Source organism: Gasterosteus aculeatus, chromosome 16 (assembly GCF_964276395.1).
Source record: "Gasterosteus aculeatus chromosome 16, fGasAcu3.hap1.1, whole genome shotgun sequence".
Taxonomy (NCBI): domain Eukaryota; kingdom Metazoa; phylum Chordata; class Actinopteri; order Perciformes; family Gasterosteidae; genus Gasterosteus; species Gasterosteus aculeatus.
The window spans coordinates 18,691,567-18,703,545 of record NC_135704.1 but is presented as its reverse complement, the minus strand read 5'-3'; the positions used below and the strand labels follow the sequence as shown (position 1 = coordinate 18,703,545).

Sequence of the window (11,979 nt, the reverse complement as noted above, 5' to 3'; positions counted from 1 at the left end):
CTCCTCTTCTCAGAAGTCAAAGTGGCAAAGATTTCATTCATAAAAATAAATTTAACAGTAACTCTAGCCCATCGTTCAATGTCAACAATGATTTTCCTTACTATTTTATTATATATATAATTTTAATTCTTACTTAATTTTAATGATTCATTTCTATTTTTTAATTAAATTATATTTTTAATTATTTCCGAGAAGCTTGCATGCACAGACACATCACATCTCATTTCCTCGGGCCTCGTTAAATTTACCGAAAAACCGCACACTGAGATCCTGAACTGGGAAACTGCGGCTTGCAGATAGAAACATTAGTTAGTGCCGAAAAAGTTTGACTTTTCTACAAAGTCAGGGAGTTAGTCAAGTTTATGCTCGATATGAATCAGCTGCTTTGATTAAATTATATAAAGTTAGAGGATTGTGGTGTTTCTCGTCACTGCGACTTTTTAAAATATCTTTCTATACATGGAACTCAATGAAAAGCACCTCTCTAATGTTCTCTCTAAAGTCTCCTCTAAGGGTATTTGTCAAAAATCCCACGTTGGACGTGAATAATCCTCTGGGATTTTTCCTGAAGGGTTTTTCATTTTGGGAGGTGTGACATTTACGGCCCAGAGAGCAGAAAAGCAGCCGCCCCCCCCTTTTAACGAGCCTCTAAAATACGGAGTTCATGTTTTCTGCGCGCCATGAGATTAAAACATGAACAGAGGTGTTATTCTACCTTTATTTTGAAGGTTTGCTTCATTATTCCAGAGCAAATAAACGTCTGATGTGGTGGAGTTCACCTCACCCCCCCCCCCGTAGGTTCATTAAACCAGAGGGGGGGGGGGGTTGTAAGGTGGAGGTACACCTCTTCTGCATGGTCACAACCAGGTGGTCTGGAGCTTAGGTACGCCCCCCCCCCCCCCCCCCACACACGGGGTCCCGGTCGGAAAGGCTCCCTGTGGGCTACAAAGCGGCTTAAATCACCTCGGTCATGTGTGTGTGTGTGTGTGTGTGTGTGTGTGCGTGTGTGTGTGTGTGTGTGGAGGGGTTTCTGTGCTGCTTTACACGTGGCATCAATCTATTATATGTCTACACACACGTGTATATAAATGTGTGTATCTTAAAAAAAAACCTCACAGACTGTTTGAGGAATAACGAGTTGCATCCGATCAGAATTTAATAACTTGTGGAATCTGGAAGGCTCACACTCCTTCTTCCTCCTCTTCCTCTTCTTCACCAGTCAGTGTATTTACCTGTGTATTGATTGCCTTATTTACTTTAACTTTGCCTTTAGAAATGCATTAAATGCTAAATTAAATAATTACCTTAGTGTATATTATATATATATATATATATATATATATATATATATATATAATCTTTATATTTTCTTTCAAATGTAAGCTACATAAATGTATTTATCTGCAATTGAATGAAACAGTGTTGCATCTGAACAGAATTTATAGAACACAAAAACACACATTTAAGTCCTGTGGAATACAGCCGGGAGATTTATACACCAACCCCCAAAAAACAACCATTATTATTCAATACTAGTATCAGAAAGGCTTTCTCCCTCTTCATCAGTCGGTCTTAATATGGAAATGAATTCCATAGATGGATTATCTACTTTTATCTCTTTGTTTTCCTTTGAAGAGACGTGTTGCAAAATGCACATACAATTGTAGAAGTAATAATAAAATATTAGTTAATTGCCTACATTCATTTCTAATATTATTTTTGGTGCAATTTAGTGCACATTAAAATTTATTGAGCCATTGAGATTTATTTTGTATTTCATAAAAACGTTAATCTGTGGTTTGTCTCAGCTTCTGGTGAGCAGTTTTTTATTTGGGGAAATAAAGCATGTGACCGAGTAACAATGAGTCAAAAAAAACATACAAAAAAAACCCCCCAGCGTGGGACACACGGAGGGGGGGTCAGAGGATGTCCTTTGCAGGTCAGGCGATGGTCAGGATGACTCGCTCCCTCTTCCTCCTCCTCTTCTTCTTCTGCGCCAGCTGGGCCGTGGCGTCGGCGAAGAACATCACCTCCTCCTTGTTCTCGATCTCCCGCTGGAGGAACTGCAGCGCCGCGCTGTTGAAGCCCATCACGTCCTGGGAGGAGGGGGGAGGGGGATGGAAGGTAAGGTGTAAGGGGGACGGGGTTTAAGAAGGACCCCCCCCCCCCCCCCCACCAGGTGGTACTCACCCGGATCTCCTGCACTTTGGAGACGGTGTTGGTCCGCAGCTCGTCGATGACGGACAGCAGCATCTGGTTACTGGATATCTGACCGAAATGGATCCTAACAGAACGGGATATTAAGATAAAAATAAGTAAGATAAATTCACAAACTACTTAAAATATCCAGAAGAACGACGTCTAACATCACAATAAATTTAATTGATGTATAGCGCAGACTAATGAATTATTACTACTTTTAATTATTCACAAATACCTGATTCATTTATACAGAAGATTCACATATAATATACAACACATATCTAATTAAACACCTTATGGCTAATCAGTATACAATAATATTATTTGTTTAATTTTACACTGTAAAAACTCATGCGATATCCAATTCAGATAAAAAGGCAGCGTAGTATTTAAATATGTTATACATTTTTTTGTCCAACAAGCCGATTCACGCGCGCTCGCTCTTACTTGAGGAGGAAGAAGAGGCAGCGGCAGACCAGCTCCACCTCCAGGCCCTGCTGGATGTAGTCGTTGAACAGCCTGAGCAGCGGGGGGGCGTACTGGAACGGTAACACCAGCAGGGACACCTCCAGCTCACTGAAAGAGACGACCCCCCCCCCCACACCCGGCGGCGTTCAGTACGCGCTGAGCCTTCTGGGTAACGTCAAAGAGTCAAAACACCGCCCGTCTTACCTGGACCGGACCTTCTTTATGACGTCCAGCACGTAGCGCGACGGCTGCGGCGAAGAAGGAAAGACGGAGTAAGAAACCGCTGCACCGATCAATCGATTAATCGAGTCAACTTACCGAAACGTTCCCCAGCGCAGCGAGGATGGGGTTCGGCTTCGGCAGAGGGAGCTGCAAAAGCAACAGGCGGTGGATATTTGTTAACGGCAGCGGGATACTTAACCCCCCCCCCCCTCGAGAGGGAATGAAACAAACAGCCTTTACCTCGTTCACCGCCGCCATACAGGCGTATTTATACTCCTCCATCTTCCTGTTTTCCTCTTTGTAAAGCTCCAGAGCCTCCATGATCCTCTCCGCCTGCAAAGTCCCAGAGGACACATTTAGGTATTCAAGGTCCGCGTGGACGGTTGCACGTCAGCGGCGCCCCCGCCACGTTCAAAAGAAGGAGAACGAGATTCGGGCCGCGACTCACAGCTTTGACCGTCTCAATCGTCTTCTTGCTGGCTGGCGCCGCTTCTCCTTGAGTCTCTCCGGGAACCTGAAGGTAGAAACAAGAGAATGGGCCGGCGGCTCGGATGAAATTTTGTCCTCGGCTAATTGGGCCGAGTTATCCCACTCAAATTGTGATAAAAAATGCAGCGCACTAGTTAGAGGAGCTTGACGTAAATGTGCAGAAAACTAAAAGCTGTTAGTTTCGTATTTCGACTTGCTCACCACAGGAACATCTCCGCTGGCCAGGCTCTCCTCGAACTCTGCTTCTCGCTTCTAGCGATATGAAAACAGGTGAATTCAGGTGAGTGTGAATGACAGTCCATCAGTGACACCCCTCCCCCCTCTGCCTCCCCCCCGGCCCCCTCCTCCCTCACCATCTCCCGCTCCTCCTCCAGGATGATGGGCTCCCTCGTCCTCTCCCACAGGCGCAGGGATTTGTCGTGAGAGGACGACACCAAGTGGTCTCCGCTCGGACTGATGGTGAAGCACCAGACCTCCCGGTGGTGGCCCTGTGAAGCAGACGGGAGGAGTCACATGATGATTAGGGAGGTGGGGGGGGGGTCCCCAGAGTCCCCCCTCCACACTAAACAATACATCACGGGATGATATTATCATGATGAGAGCGATGTCACAATGCAACAATGTCACAATGCAACAATGTCACAATGCAACATTGTCACAATGCAACATTGTCACAATGCAACATTGTCACAATGCAACATTGTCACAATGCCAGATCAACACACATTATTATGATAGAGAACATTATCGCGATACGACGATATTAGGATACTTTCGATACATAAAATATCATGACAATGATTCATTCTCGCGACGCGACATTATTGCGGATCCCGGACAGCTCGTGGAGGCGGAGCTTCACCTCCAACGTCTGGATGTGCTCAAACTTGTCGGCGTCCCACTGTTTGATCTTCTTGTCCTTCCCCGCTGTGAAGAAGAGGTGAGTCTTTGGGACGAACTGGAGGAACATGACGCTGCGAAGTAGACACAGAATGAAGGTCGGCGTGAACACGTATGTGTAGAATACATGTACAAAATATATATATATATATATAAATATATATATATATATAAATAAAACAAAAGGAGGCAATCAAGCCCCCCAGAAGAAAAAAAGACACACAGCTGAGTGATCACAGCGGCTGGAAATGAAGCTGCAAGATAATCAAGTAAGAAGAGAAGAAGAGGCAGCTGCTGTGACATCACCGGGCGCTCACACTGATCCCCGACCACCACAGAAGAAGTCGTCACTGGAAAACAATCTCATTTCTTTCTTAGTAAACTCGTGACAGGTTTTCTTACCTGTCGTCGTGAGCGAACATGGAGCGGTGACAGTCGCCGAAGTCCAGACCCCAGATCTTCACGTTCCTGTCGGCGGAGCCGGTGGCGATCAGCGCGCTGTCCTGGTGAGGGGGGGGGAAACGCGCGGGGTCAAAGGTCACGAGGTGACGCGCATACTCATTCGACACGAGGAAGGATTTCTCTCCCTGTTGTCTACTCACATGCGAGATGTCCAGACAGAGAACCGGCAGCTTGTGTCCATACAGAGACAAGAAGAACTGACGCAGAAAAGTCAAGTTAGCACGCGCGCCGCGATTATCATCATTACTGCATCACGATTACCATCATTACTGCATCGGGGGAATGCTGCGGCGGGGGGGGGGGGGGGGGGGGGGACCAGTACCTTCAGCGTGTCGGTGTAGAAGACCTTCACGGTGGAGTCCAGCAGCGAGACGGCCAGCAGTCTGTGGTCAGGAGAGAACTTCACACACAGGACGTCCTCCTCCAACTGCAGGGTGCGCGTGTGCTTCACCGTCAGCCTCCTGAGGGAAAATATGGCATCATTCTTATAATAAGGATATATTTATAGTTAATGTCACACAGACTATAAGAATAAGAGAGAAAACCTTCCTTCCGCAGATGAAATCCTGTATTTTCTATATTGTGTGATTTAAGAAGAGCTGTAAAACCTTTCATTTTTAGAATAGATATCACGACGAGAAGTCTGATGAGGCTTCTGATCATTTGAAAGAAGCCAAAAACTCACTTCTGAGCGCTCGCCTGGTCCTTCATCAGCTCAAACTCCCAGAACTTCACCGTCTTGTCGGCACTTCCGGTCACGATCCCTCTCTGCGGGGACAACGCACGCGCGCCAATGAGAAACCGCGGCTGCGTTCCTGACCTCACGGGAGGCCGTTGGGAAATGAGGCGTCGCCGTGGTTACCTGGTCCGGGGCGAGGCACAGGGACCACAGAGATCCGTCGTGGGCGTCCACCGTCTCCAGGAGGCTCCCCGAGGCCAACTCAAAGATCTGCAGCTTCCCGCTCTGACGGCAGAACACGCATCATCAGACCGACACGAGAGGAGCTTTTGGAGTCAGTGCGTCGGCCATGTTGCCGCCGCGAGTTATTTAGATAAACAATAACTGACCCTCGAACTTCTTAAACCACACACGGTCTTCATTTTCACTTCAAAATAAAAGTCCTGAAAGCAGGACAATCACTAGCAAGTAGAGGGAACTTAAACCTTTGTGCAGAAGAACAGTTATAATTCTACAAATCAAGTTGAATTTCTTGATATTCTTGATCGTCTAGATCCAAAATATGTTATAGTGCCCACAAATGTTGCTCTTTATCAAGGTTAAAGGTCACATGTCTCAGATGGGTTAATCATGGATTCCTTCATTTTCACTTCCCTGGTGGGCCGCGAGAGGTCATTTACAATAAATAAATTAAATGTTTTTAATTTTCAATTTTGAAAAGAATATAAAATTATTCATGATGCGGCACATTAGTTATGTGAAACATTAGTTGATGAAGCACAAACAATTTAAACGGACAGATTAATAAAACAATAAGGCTCCAAACGGCTGCTCTTGTCCGCCTGTCGTTGTTCAACAAACGCGGCGCCCTCTTGTGGTATTAAAGTCAATATACCGCATTTTCCGCACTCCAAGGCGCATTTAAAAGGCTTTAATTTCCCCCAAAAACAACAGTGCCTTATAATCCGGAGCGCCTTATATATATGGATCAATTGGTTAATCGGTGGATCCGTACTGGTTGTTCACTCTGCCAAACACGCCAAAGCTCGTCTACGACGGCGAGATGCTGAGCGAGATACGGAGCTGCTTTCAGGGCGCGTCGGAGAAACGAAGCTGTCGTTCTCGCCGAGCACTTCATGAGATTAAAGAGCGAGAGACGGCGCCCTTTTCTCTAAAGTAGCTGAACCATCTTAACGGGGAACATAAGTTATTCTAAAAGCAGCCGGAAATTTAAGGCGTGGATGGCGAGGGGGGCGGCGGGAGCGGCCGCACCTCGCCGCATCGATCAGACCCTGAAAGCACCGTCTCCTCTAGTTAAATAGTATTCTGTCACACGTGATGTGTTCAAAGACCGTCTGAAAAATGGAAATCTGATGAGTTTTACAGCTCGCGGCTCTCGTATTGTTCCAGACGGTCGACAGCAGCACATGATGATTGGTATTTATTCTTACCTTGGTTCCCAGGATGACCTGCCGGTCTCCGGGCACGAACAGCGAGCAGAGGGCGTAATCACAGGCCATGGTGCGGATCACCTGCAGCGTCGACCTGTCGGAACACGCAAGGCGGGACGCGGCGTCAAACACCGCTCCCCAGTCGCCGGTCACCACTCGGCTGTCGGGACTCCTCACCTGTTCCACACCTTGACCGTGTCCCCCGAGGCGGAGAGCACGGCCAGGTTGTCCGAGCTGAAGGCGAGCGTGCGGACGTCGGTGCGGTGGCCCCCCAGCGTGAGGCGGGCCGTCTTGTTGGGGGCGGGGGCCCGGTCCGACATCTTCAGGGCGTAGGTCTCGATGGTGTTGTTCTGCAGCAGCAGCGCCACCTTCAGCTCGCCGCTCGCGCACAACAGGACGTCCGCCCACCTGCGCAGGAGACGGGAGGGAGCCCGTTAGCCGCCGCCCACGGCGCGGGCGTGGAGCCCGCGCCGTGGCGAAGCGGGGCCGCTCGCTCACCTGATCTTGGCGGAGGCTTTGACGTTGGTCAGCCGGAGGATCTCGTCCGCCAGCGTCCGCTTCGCCTCCTCGCGTGCGTCTCCTTGAGTCCTGCAGCCGCACAGCAATAAGGCTTGAAAAAGGTGGGAGGAGCTACAGCACGTCAACAAAGAACCGCAGAGAACCAACGGGCTTTACTTTGCCGCCTTCTTCTTGGCTTTCTTCTGCTTCTTCGTCATCCTCTGCTGCACCTCCTCCTCCTCCAGCACGGTGAAGAGCTCCAGCACCGAGTCGTTGCCCTGCAGGGAGACGAGCACTCAGCGTGCAACTGAACAACACGCCTACAGCTGGTGAAAGCGCGGCCGGCCGTGGCGCAGCTGGTCGTGGTCACTCACGTGGCAGCCGATGACTCGGCCTTTGGCGTCGGCTGCCAGCGAGACGACTCGGTCTCGGCTCTCCCGCAGGAGCGAGCCGGCCTTCTGACAGCGGAGGATCCGCTGGGAGCCGCAGAGGACGAAGGTTAACGCAGGAAGCGGTGACGGACGTCGATTCAGAGACGTTTACTTTACTGGTTTTTACATTATTATAACAGTATTTGTTTAAGCACATATTATTAACATGATAAAAAAAGTACGGCTGGTATATTTTAAACATTTGTGTTTTCTCACAAGAACACATTACATCTCTTGTACCTCCTCAAGACCTTCATCCCCTCCTTCCTGGGTGTCGTCATCGTCATCATCATCATCATCACCCAGCAGAGTTTTACCCTTCTTCACCTCTGGCTCCCCCTCAGCTTTCTCCTGAAGAGAGAGACAAACTCTTTCTGTGTGCACACATATACATGCTTGTATGGTTAATGAATCGGATATCAGGTGAACCGGGATCGAGAGCCACGCGTCCTCCGTGTGCCTCCTCACCTCCTGCAGGTAGCGGAGGTCCCAGGCTCGGAGCTCGCTGTCTGCTGAGCCCGTTAGCAGCCGGCTCTCCTGGTTCAGCAGCACCATGCCCCACACCTAGCGCACGCACACACACACGAAGCGGTGCTGTCACATGGGTCCAGGCAGGACCAGGGCAAAGTGGACTAAATATTAACATTTAACGGCGGTTTTATTAACGAAATTGTGCACCAGACTCGAGAGATAAAAACAGGTTGTTAAACTTGACAGAACACAGGAGCTGAATCGGCCGCGGAGTTCGTTGTGTTGAATGACAACAATTGAAAACGCCAACGTCACACAGGAACACAAACTAGCGGTTGTGAAGCAGCAACAACCGACCGCAGAATCAGCGTTTTCCTCAATGGAGTCTGGTGGCTTTGAAGAGACTACGGTCGACACCTCCGCCCCCCCCCCCCGGTCATAAAGGTCTGTGTGGCATCACAGATGAAGAGGCGTCTCCTGTGTGCTTTCAGGACCCCTCACCTCGCTGCGGTGGCCCACCATGGTCTTGAAGCAGTGCTGCGTGTCCAGGTCCCACCACTTCACGAAGCTGTCCTTGGAGCTGAGCGGGACACACACGGTGTTTTACTATCTGTCAACAGTTGGTTCTCTCCAACGAGCTTCATTTCATTCTACCCTAGAAAGGGGGAAATAACGGACTGAAGTGTGACGCGGTTTAACGGCCGCCGCGCGGTGCGGAGGTGCGTTACCTGGAGACCAGCAGGTTCCTGTCTCTGAGGAACAACGCCTGGGTGACCACGTCCTTGTGGCCTCGCAGGCGGTAGAGCCCCGACTCGTTGACGATGTCCCACACGATCACGTCCGTGTCCTGAGGAGGCGAGAAAGCGCTAATCACCACGCTGCCATGACGAAGCTAACCCCCGCTAGCCCCACTAGCCCCGCGCGCTTCACACAGCGGCGGGAGGCGCGCGGACTTTACCCTGGAGCCGGTGACCAGCCGAGCCCCGAGCACGTCGTAGCTCATGGCGCTGACGGCGGACTTGTGGCCGTTGAAGGACACGTTGCTCTCGCCGTTCTGCAGGCTGAAGACGCGCACGGCGCCGTCCTCGTAACCCACGGCGATGTGGACGCCGTCGGGCGAGGGGCAGAGGAAGGTCACCTCGTGCTTCTGGCCCCGAAGGATCAAGACCTGCGAGAGAAGCAAAAAAAGTAGTGAATTTTTTTTTTTTTAAATGAAACACGCGAGAAAGAAATGAAACGAATTAATCTCACCTTCTCTCCTTTACGGACGTCCCAGATGAACACGTGTTCGCAGGCGGCCACGGCGACGTGGCGGCCCCTCTCCCCCCCCCGGAGGGTCACGTAGGCGATGTTGGCCTTCTGGCTGCCGATCACGCCAAACACGGCGCTGGCGGCGTAGCGCAGGTACTGTTTGGTCAACCCCATGGCGGGCGGCGGTGAGTCCTGTTCCCCCCCCCCAAAGAAAGGCTGGTATGACGGACAGGTCGGGTGTAAACGTGCACAGCTGTAATTTATCTATGACGTCGTCTCAAAACCCCGTCTATGACATCATGTCTGATGTGCTTGGAAATGAGGACAAATTTGTCCTGAAATAATAAAACAAGCAAACAGTTACATTTACTCAAGTACCGGAAATAATACAATTTGGATGTACTTGTGCTCCACTTTTTATGCTACTTCATTATTCTAACTCACCTTTTGTATTTGTCAGCTTTACTTACTCTACAATAAGAAATACATATAAAATACAAAACAATTCAATAAATAAATGGTGATTCATTCATATACATTAAGCTACGCAACATAATCAAATGAAACTTTCCCTTATATTTAACTCAGGAATACAACATACAACCAACCGCCATGTCAACTTCCTTGTATGTTTAACATGTTTTGGCAATAAATGTCCCTGAGATCTCAAATGAACCACGCTGCTTAATAAGTACTTTTACTGTGGAGAATACTGTTGCACTTGTACTGCCTCAGTACGATTACGGATGCAGTACTTTACTAGTTTAGCTTCAATACAGTTTCTGAATACTTTTTACACCTCTGAATGAATATTGATCAATAAGTAACATTACAGTAACGTTTAGTCAACGCAGTTCCACGTGAGATTACAGGGTTTCGATGCCGTTTTCGTCTCTTTTTCTGTCCCTTTATAATTGTTTCACTTGTAAAACCGTTTTTCTGCAAATAATACTTCATACTTCTAACGTTCTTCTTAGCGACAATCCACCTAAACGGTTTACTTTTACTATTTCTAGCTTCGTCAAGCATGCTAGTTTATTTGGTTTAAGGATTGTTTGTTTTGCCACACTTTCACGCAGGCATGGGCGGGGTTACGCGATTCCATCCTTTCTAACAAGGCAACACGCGTCAGACGCCGTCCGCTCAGCCCACGCTGTACAGCGAATCGAGTACACCCAACCGCGACACACCGCTGGTTCCCGGACCCACGTGGTGGAATTCTCGAGTAAACGTAGCTCCACAAGTCTGATACAACTTAGACGCGTGTCTGTATATCTTTAAATTGGACTCAACGTTTTCTTTCTTTAACGTGACGTATTACAATATTGTTTAATTTTCTCCTCTTACCTCAGAATTGCGGCCGCTAGCTTCACTTGCGTTGTGTTGCGTCCGCTCCGCCGCTGCTTCAGACCCAACCAGTCGATCGAACGAACATCGATACTAACAGTGAGCGCTGTGGAGGACGTAGTCGCATCCTTGAGTGAAGTAAAAGTACTGCTATCACACTGTAAAAATACTCTGTTACGAGGTGAATTCTAAACATAAAATACAATCTTAAAAGAAGAAGTATATAATCATGAACACGTACTTAAAGTATTCCAATGTTCTCTGTAACTGGTTAATTATTATCCTATATAATTAAGAATACATTGATGTGAATCCAGTGCTGCCGGTGGAGGTCAAAATAATTTGAGTTAATTTTCTTTAGTGATGGTTTGATCTTTTTTAATATTTGTATTGTCCAAACAAAAGTTATTACTAATAATATAATAATAATAAAATCCTAATAAAAACATATGTAGTGTTAATACCATTGGCTTTTTGAAATACATTTACAATAACAATAAAATATACTACAATAAAATACTGTTTCATCGTTTCAGCTTTACTGACTGGAATAAAAGCGTTTTTGTTTTTTCTTTGCTCGATCGTCTTCTTTTGCTTTTGCCTGAGCTTGCCAACAAAAACAGTCACACACGACAAGACATTTGTCAAAGTAGATTTTATTGCAGGTAAAAAAAATCTGTTTTATTTTCGTTTAGCTCCATAATGTCACGTTTAGCTCATAGACAAATGCAGCGACTCACGAGACCCTCAACGACCACAGCGGAAGCGTTTTTAGCTTATTAGTCAGCTGATCAGAAACTGCAAAGGTGCGTCAAGCGTAAAAGACACAGCGAAATGTTTCTTGTTGGGGCCCTACAAAATAAAGGTTTATTGTCAATTTGCTTTGGTTTATTGGTCTATCAGAATGTAAATAACGAGGAAATATTATAAATAACCACAATAAAAACAAAATGGTTATTTGACACTATCAGCATCTTTACATCCATTAAACAGTGCACTTTTATGTTTAGTTGAACACATTTTGCGTCCATTCATGAAACATATATGTTTCTTAGTATTTCTTCTAATATGGAGGTCTTTTACCTTAGTTTTTGTTCATTTTCCGCCG

General features: G+C 47.4%; 1 protein-coding gene across 2 annotated transcripts; it reads right to left on the bottom strand.

Annotated features, from left to right (window-relative positions):
• Positions 1 to 1,798: 1,798 nt before the first annotated feature.
• On the bottom strand, positions 1,799 to 11,670 carry wdr3 (WD repeat domain 3). Of its 2 annotated transcripts, XM_078090859.1 has the most exons (28): positions 11,612 to 11,670; positions 10,872 to 10,977; positions 9,525 to 9,716; positions 9,232 to 9,441; positions 9,002 to 9,120; positions 8,775 to 8,853; positions 8,271 to 8,366; positions 8,043 to 8,153; positions 7,746 to 7,847; positions 7,549 to 7,649; positions 7,372 to 7,461; positions 7,051 to 7,281; positions 6,874 to 6,967; positions 5,606 to 5,707; positions 5,429 to 5,511; positions 5,066 to 5,204; positions 4,884 to 4,940; positions 4,684 to 4,784; positions 4,244 to 4,355; positions 3,735 to 3,869; positions 3,583 to 3,633; positions 3,341 to 3,406; positions 3,133 to 3,225; positions 2,989 to 3,039; positions 2,875 to 2,918; positions 2,650 to 2,778; positions 2,191 to 2,284; positions 1,799 to 2,096 (listed from the first exon to the last, which is right to left on the bottom strand). In XM_078090859.1, the coding sequence occupies exons 3-28, from the start codon at positions 9,696 to 9,698 to the stop codon at positions 1,941 to 1,943; spliced, it is 2,820 nt and encodes a 939-aa protein (XP_077946985.1). In that variant the 5' UTR covers positions 9,699 to 9,716; positions 10,872 to 10,977; positions 11,612 to 11,670; the 3' UTR covers positions 1,799 to 1,940. The 2 variants fall into 2 exon arrangements, with proteins under 2 accessions (XP_077946985.1, XP_077946986.1); XM_078090860.1 differs by lacking the exon at positions 11,612 to 11,670 and having other exon boundaries at positions 8,043 to 8,150.
• Positions 11,671 to 11,979: the final 309 nt, after the last annotated feature.